General features: G+C 45.7%; 1 protein-coding gene across 1 annotated transcript; it reads left to right on the forward strand.

Annotated features, from left to right (window-relative positions):
• The first annotated feature begins 2,034 nt into the window (after positions 1-2,034).
• On the forward strand, positions 2,035-6,626 carry LOC135804832 (dentin sialophosphoprotein-like). Its single transcript, XM_065318791.1, has 3 exons — positions 2,035-2,538; positions 4,683-4,850; positions 6,046-6,626. The coding sequence occupies exons 1-3, from the start codon at positions 2,172-2,174 to the stop codon at positions 6,207-6,209; spliced, it is 699 nt and encodes a 232-aa protein (XP_065174863.1). The 5' UTR covers positions 2,035-2,171; the 3' UTR covers positions 6,210-6,626.
• Positions 6,627-7,763: the final 1,137 nt, after the last annotated feature.

A 7,763-nucleotide genomic window follows, 5' to 3' on the forward strand; every position in this document is an offset into this window, starting at 1 on the left:
AGCACTGCTACTAGGAAGGGGAATGTACATTGTATATGTATATGAAAAGATACATGTGCTTCACGCTCCATCGCCTTGGCTTGGTTCAGCACTCTTTCTGGTTAGCGTCAAAGTGATCTGCCCTCGTGCAAAGCTTACCGTGTTTTTTTGTTTTTTTTTTATTTTAAATTTCGGCCAGTCAGCTACTATCATTTTCGTCTTGGGGGTTAGACAAGGGGAAGTAGCCATGTCGGGGTGTGAGCCCGCCTTTCGGCACTGGGAGTTGCAGCTCGCTCGACTTGACTCTACTGAGTGCAGAGGACCCACACCTTCATCTGGTGAGCTGCGTCGTGGCCGTGTTCATCGCAGTTAGAGCTCTCGGACTTGGATGATTTGAGCCGGTATAAAAATGCTTTGTTGTTCATTAGACTTCATTGCCAGTAGCTCTGAGCTCCCCTGACGAAATCTAACGCATTGAAACAGCTACTTCTGAAGTATCTCTCCGGATACTGGGTATGCATGTGAAAAAAAAGATACACCGCAGACTCAGCGAAGAATGTTCAGGTTTGTTGTAACTCCCAGTTTCATGCCGCGAGGCAATCATCAGACAACTGATATCGGTGTTCTACCCAACAATACGATTTTAAACACATAGGGGTTCAAGCATTAAAAAGCGACTAGCGCTAAGTTCAGGTGGGCGTTAAGTCTGGTAGCGCTATGTTCTAAGCTCTGACATTGAGTACTCTGTACAAGTCTGGGATCAACGGATTGGTTGGTGAAAAGGATACAATCGTGTTCACTGTAATGTGAAAGAAACTAAGTCGCAACGGAAATATCAGTACAATAATAATGATAAAGCAGCAGAGAAATCTGCTAGAACCGAGATCTTTAACGATAGCACCAAAGATCACCGAGATCTTTTACCTTCTACTGTACACCGTTCTTTCACCTGATGAACAACGACTTGAAACTACTGAAGTATTATCATCACTGGGAGTGCACGTTTGCGAGTCGAGAGGGCACAGTGATGAGCGTAGTACGGCTTGGTGTGGAAACTACCTGTGTTAAAATGGCTGATTCCAAAACATGTACAGGGGATGATCTGAGAGAGAGAGAGAGAGAGAGAGAGAGAGAGAGAGAGAGAGAGAGAGAGAGAGAGAGAGAGAGAGGCCATTCCGACAAGTGTGTATCACTATCACATCCTCATGTGTGCATGCTTCGTTAAGTTAATGCATGTATTCTCATATCCGCCTGTATGTAACTACATTGCACAGGGCAAATAATCACCACCATACCGCGTAGGGAGAGAAAGACAAACGCCAGGTATTTGTTGCGCCGAGGGTAACTTGTAAGGCGGGCTAGTACTAGTGGCAATCCAGTCGGCCACAGCATGCAAGTACTTATGTAAACATCACTGTACATTCTGTTTCGTAGTGAGCTTGGTGACTAGCTACATAGTCATTGGTCGCGAGCAGAGCAATGACGTTTCTGATAGCAAGGTTCTGCCATGTTTTGCGAGAGAAGGACGTCATTCTCGGCCCGAGATATCCACATGATGACGAGCCAGCTGTCTCCGGTCACAAGTACAACACGGACGTGTAGAGAAACTGGTACTATACGCCACTATATTAGTATAATTATGGCCGCATCGGAATGCGATGAATACAACGATTGCAATTGGCCGAGGTGCGAATTCAAGACTCAATTCAGTCTAGACGTACAGTAGAAGTACGTTTGCACTGCTCCCTGTAGCCATACGTCGTACATCATGTCCCCCGCCAGTTCTACCTTTCCAGCACCACACGCAGCTATAGACTAGTTTACATGTAGTTCTGAGGACCCTTGACGTTGTTATCTGCCGAACTGAAGCAAGGTAGCCCGCACATACAATGTAGCTGCCGCGTACACATTCCGGGTACATCACAGAGGTGAGGCTACGGTCATGAATTATTAACATGGTCGCCACAAAGACCGGCTTGACCGTGGACTCGAATTCCGCCTGATAAGAAACGCTCCTCTACTGCTAGCTGCGAGTTTCTGCTCGATGTAAAACACTCCTACTTGGAATTGACCAGCCAGTTGAAACAAATGTGAACCAAAGTGAACGTCTGTGAACTAGTCTCCGCCAACTTGGCTGCGAGCTCATTTTTCAACGAAGGAGTAACATCCGGATCTTTAACCTAGCTGACAAGATGAAGCTTCTCATCAACGCCCTGCCACTTGTGGCCGCTCTGGTTCTGTGTGGAACGCTGCTCGACGCCCGACCTGCGAAAGTGCAACGTCCCCAGCGTCGGTCGGAAGATGACAGCATGAGCGAGGATGTCAGCTCCCTCGACTCTATGTCTAGTACAAGTGGCTCCATAGACTCCATGTCCGTCGACTCAGTTGATTCTGTGGATTCAGTTGCTTCTGTGGACTCAGTCGATTCCATGGACTCCGACGAGGACACAAAGAGAGAGGATTCGGAAGATGGCGTTGCCGGCGACGATGACTCTTCTGCCGACTCGTCTGCGGACTCTGTCGACTCCTCTGCTGACTCTTCGGCTGATTCAAGCGATGGTGAGTATTAGTGCACTTCGATTTACAAGTATCTCGTTTGTGGTTTAGCCCTTCCTTTGCACAACTATTATGCGAAGCTTGCAATCAGATGGCCAGTCAAAACTAGAATCAGACTTCGCCGGCCTACCTCAGTAATGTATGCCACTGGGTACTCTGCGATTACATTCAGGTCATCTATGAATCTTGTGATAATTTGTGGTAAACCCGAAAACTTGCACAATCGAAGGCGTGCACCAGTTGTGCATTGCATTACTTTCCAGGGCGACTCACGTAGACAATACGGTCTGCTGCCAAGACTGCTGGTCATCATTCCCTGCAGTGCCAGTTGTGTAGTGGTTACTGTGTCACATACCCTGTGTAGTGGTTACCATGGTTACTGTGTTACAGACCCTGAGTAGTGGTTACTGTGTTACACACCCTGAGTAGTGGTTACCATGGTTACAGACCCTGTGTGGTGGTCACTGTGTTACAGACCCTGAGTTTGCAATAGAGGGTATAATCAGTAGTCATCAATAGAGGGTATAAAGAGCGGGTCGAAAGGGCTTCCGTGAGACAACGTTCCAAACGGTACTATCTACACTCTACAATCATGTTCTCGTGCCTGGCTGCTTGTATGCGGAAGAAGGACGACGGGAGCAAGGTCATCCTGTGGGCGGCATTACTTGTAACTCGCCGGTCGGATCCCGCCCCAGACAAGATGCGCCAATAGAGCTCATGGACATACAGGTACATGATTGTATCCCCCCCCCCCCAACCCGCCCCCTCTTGTTGATCTCCGGTTTACACGAGGGTACAGTAAGGTAACGTTACCATTAGTATGATTACGGTGGTAGACAATGTGAGTCTTTTTTGGAAGGGTACACTTCCTTGTCGAGGAGACCTTGCTATCTGGCCCGTGCCGCACCTATCTAATCAACACTGCAAAGCTCCAACAATAGATTCATCCAAGCTTTTCAACTGTGGCTTAATATCTGAGGGCACATCATATCTGCACACATGCGGCTCAGATATTCAATTGTGCACGATCAGTCCATTACGGTCCTTCACGAAGTCAAAACACCTGCATCGTGACTGAGGTTATTGTATTTCGTTTTGTGGTGCCTTTTGGCAACGCATACCCTCACATTGAGACTTCATGCTGATGTTGTGAGCTGTACCCACGGCTATCGGTATCCATGCAGTCACTCTGTCCTCCGAGTCAGAGAAAACGAGTCAGGGAAATGAGTGAGGGAAATGCTTCACGTTTGTTGCTATATGTATTAAACAAAGAGGACACGAGTAGATAGAAACTTAAAAATAGATAAGGAAACGGGAGCGCAGTCATTCGCAGACACCCAGCAACATGTAACTACAAGTTGCTCATTGTGTCTGCGAATGACAGCGTTCACGTTTTTGTTGCTACATGTATTGCTGTACATTTTATTTAGAAGTAAGCCTTCTTACCTTTTGCAACTGCTCGTATGAAGGACAATAATTATGCAAAAGAGGAAAGTAGAAGATATTGTAACAAGGAAAAGTGAGGAATAGAAGAATTGAGGATTCTGCTAAGATTTTGCGACAATTTGTGAAGAAGAAGGCGGCTCCGAACGTTGAAGCTCTCGCTTCCTGCCGACTGCCTAGCTTGACCCTTAGTTGAGATGTTATGATGATATCTTACCTAACTTCCGTAATGTTAACGCACAGTGAACGTGGCTTCGCACAAAACACATGGTATGTGGAAGGCATTGTAGTGGATAAATCCCAAAGCCACAAGAGCTACTGCTGTACGAATGGCTTTGAGACATTCACAATAATAAACGAAGAACCAAGAAACAGGTGGTTGCTGCCACATGTGTGACTGCTTTTACAGAAATGGATGTCATTGCTCGTGCAATGGCAAGCTGGAAATGACAGTGACTGGATATCTTGAGAACATGACTCCTGCCCGGTGCTGGGGAGCGAATTCCAAAAATAGTTTAAAATATTCTGGAATCTTAGAAATTCAGCGTTGGTCAGCCAGGTGGTCTAGGCCAGACGGGGACACGCATCAGCCATTGATTGGCACCCCGAGGGTTCCCATCACTTCATCGATGCTAAAGCCTAGTAAAGGCCATTGCTGATGAGTCGACGACTACTGCATGCACTATTATTGCTGTACTCTGCAGGTGACAGTGTTGACGACAAGAGAAGGAAGAGAAGACAGGAGGATAGTATTGGTGATGATAATGACTCCAGTGCTGATGAAGATGAATCGGATTCGACCGATGATAGCTCCTCTGGTGACTCCTCTGGAGACTCGGTCGATTCTTTGGATTCAGTGGCCTCTGTCGACGGTAAGGAAACCAATGGCTATTTTTTTATAAGCGAACTATTCACTACAGTGTATAATTGCAGGATGATAGTGGATAGTACAACATCAACCGGTTCAGCACTGCCGATTGGTCGTGCAGTCATGCAACAGCTGCACATACGCAATTGAATGACTGCCGACAGCAGTGCGTCGAGCATGGTTACCCTAGACGGATTCCGAAAATCAATGACCGCTATAGGAATTTTGAATTCCACACAAGTATGGGTAAACCAGATCGTGCTTTTTGTATTTCTGGATTTGTAATTTTATTTCCACGCCAATGAGTGAGCAGGAATTACATGTACACTTAAAGAGAGCGGTTATCAGCTGACAATTATTTTCGAAATGACAAACAGAACACTTGAAAAGTGTGATAATGTATTGATGATCCATATCTGAAGCGCAATACACAAAGCAGTAGAAGGCCACATAAAATATTAATATGATGTACAACATTAGAGATACAGAGGTACCATTAGGCGAATGGGCGAATAGGGTGGAGCACGTGCATAGGGAATGAAGGAGAAGATAGTGGAGGAAGAAATTCATCTGGCCTTCAGTGATCAGTTGCAGAGCAAGATGATGATCTGCATAATTTACGGCTGACTATGCTTATGCAATCAACGGAATTCCGCCACCTTGCAGTTGATTTTCCCCATTTCTCTCCTCATCAATCCCTACTTCTCTTTGTACATACATCTACATCTACTGTTCTTTCAATCAAATGAACCCCTCGATAGGCACATTGCCTTTGGGTCATTTCATAATAATAATAATAATGATAATAATATATTATGTGCTTGTACATGTACATGTATTAGGGATCCCCATGATTGTGTGAATTATGAAAGCATCTTTGCAAGCCTCGTTGTAACACAGTCACACCCAGTGAACTACCATTTTCATAGATCGCACCAAGTAACCTCTAATGGCATGTTGAAGTTACCCTCAGTTACCCTGAATAGTCCATGCACCAGTATTAGGCACTAATAATCCCTGCTCTGCGATACGTTAGTAGCCAAGGTAGGCTTACATGTACATGAATTATACGTGCAGACAGTGATAAGTTAGTAATCAAGATAGGCTACATGATTATATACCTAGAGACAGTACCGATTGGCTACTAGCATCGAGGATGTCCTGTTCATTTTGCATGCTGATTTCCTGTGTTCCTACAGGTAAGAGGAAGAGGCGACAGAGCGAGGATGACTCAGCTAGCGATGATGTGTCGTCGGCAGACTCTTCGGACGCCGATTCCTCGGCTGACTCTTCGGACGCCGATTCCTCGGCTGACTCTGTCGACGATTCCTCTGCCGACTCTATCTCTGCAGACTCCAAGTAATCGGCACTGTACTCATGCATAAAACACCCAAGTCAAACCATGCAGTAACTATCTCACCATCCCGCTATCCCCAAATACTATTCCGGAGATTAATCACTGGCACAGCCGAAATATAATTATAACAAAAAGTATCAACTGCTCTATACGCCCTGTACGTTTTCGCTCTATTCCCGCAATGCCTTGCGCACTATCTACGCATGTTTGACTGTATTGATGATACCGTTATGATGATACCGTTATGATCCCTCTCCGGTGATTATTGCTCTTTACAAAGCCTATCAAGCCAACGATGTAACAACTTATAAGGTATGCTATAGGATATAACACATCTGCTATCTCCCCAGTGCATGTATGTCTATAATGATCATCCACAATTTCTTTGTGCAGCGCGAAAGTAACACATCTATCTAACTTCGACTTTTGCTGGCCCTCCCCGTGTGCCTTTGTGTGCAGCCACTTGGCAACCCTCCATTAGATGCCACTGGGAGTGGCAGCTGTCCCTGATAGAAACTGAGAGAGTAAAATGGCAAGCAGCACTCCTGGAGTGGACGACCACTCCTGAAGTAACTCAACACGACTGATCACACAGCATGGGGTTGTGTTCCCGCAAACAAGAAGAAACAACACAAGGCATTAATGGGAATGCAATGCCCTCGTCCCAAAATCAAAAATCAAACAAAAACAAACATGATCACTATGAGCAACAAACGTGTAGGAAGGAATCGATGAATGATAACTAGTCTAGCAAGATGTGAGCTTCCGACACTGCAAGATTGTAGGATAACTCATTAGCAGAATCACAATACATGTACATGTATGTACCTTAGAAACGCGAGAAGCTACTGGGACAAGGTTCTTGGAATAGTAAAGAGCCCATTCCGGCAAACCAAACCGGCAGGCTTGCCCAATATTATTATGATGGCGATGGAAATGGTACAACATTACAATGTTGACCGCTTTAGGAGCTGCATCTGCACCTTGATCCTTGAACGGTGGTGGTGAAGTTCGTACGGATGCGGAAAACTCGGCCTCTAGCCGAGTCTGACGCGAACCGTGAAATGTTTTTTTTACAATGTTGCAAATAGCAGTGGGAAAGATGGCTACTCGATTCTATACCACTATTAAAGCAGAACTAGGAGAACGAAAAGTCTACCAACCGATCAGCCGTTATAACCGTTAGAAGGCTTTGGAGTGAACGAGATGCTGCACTAGCCACACCAGTGGTGGATATAACGACGGTTACGTTAGAACATCGGCATCCAGAATTGGCATTTGCCCCTGCAGCATGACATTGGAATTTGAGACGCAGCAGAATTCATTACAGCTGGCCAGACTAGACCACCGGTGTCATAGGCAATTTCCCAGAATACCGTCAAAAGGGATAACATCTTAAGTTCTTTGCCGAATGTGGGAGTGTGTTGGCTCAGTATCGCAGAGGAGTTAAATGATACAATGTATTCCTCTCGTCAGTGGACAACACCCTGCACGTCTTGATACCTGGGTAGCAAGGATGCACAATTCCTCCTAACATCAAGGTGTGCTGATGGAGCAGGC

This window comes from Sycon ciliatum, chromosome 1 (genome assembly GCF_964019385.1).
Source record: "Sycon ciliatum chromosome 1, ocSycCili1.1, whole genome shotgun sequence".
Lineage (NCBI taxonomy): Eukaryota > Metazoa > Porifera > Calcarea > Leucosolenida > Sycettidae > Sycon > Sycon ciliatum.

What these genes read in the sequence shown, in the direction of transcription:
- LOC135804832 (XM_065318791.1), top strand. Translation starts at nt 2,172, where the DNA reads ATGAAGCTTCTCATCAACGCCCTGCCACTTGTGGCCGCTCTGGTTCTG. An exon ending in TTCGGCTGATTCAAGCGATG is followed by an intron (nt 2,539 to 4,682) that starts GTGAGTATTAGT and finishes TGTACTCTGCAG; the next exon opens with GTGACAGTGTTGACGACAAG. An exon ending in TTCAGTGGCCTCTGTCGACG is followed by an intron (nt 4,851 to 6,045) that starts GTAAGGAAACCA and finishes GTGTTCCTACAG; the next exon opens with GTAAGAGGAAGAGGCGACAG.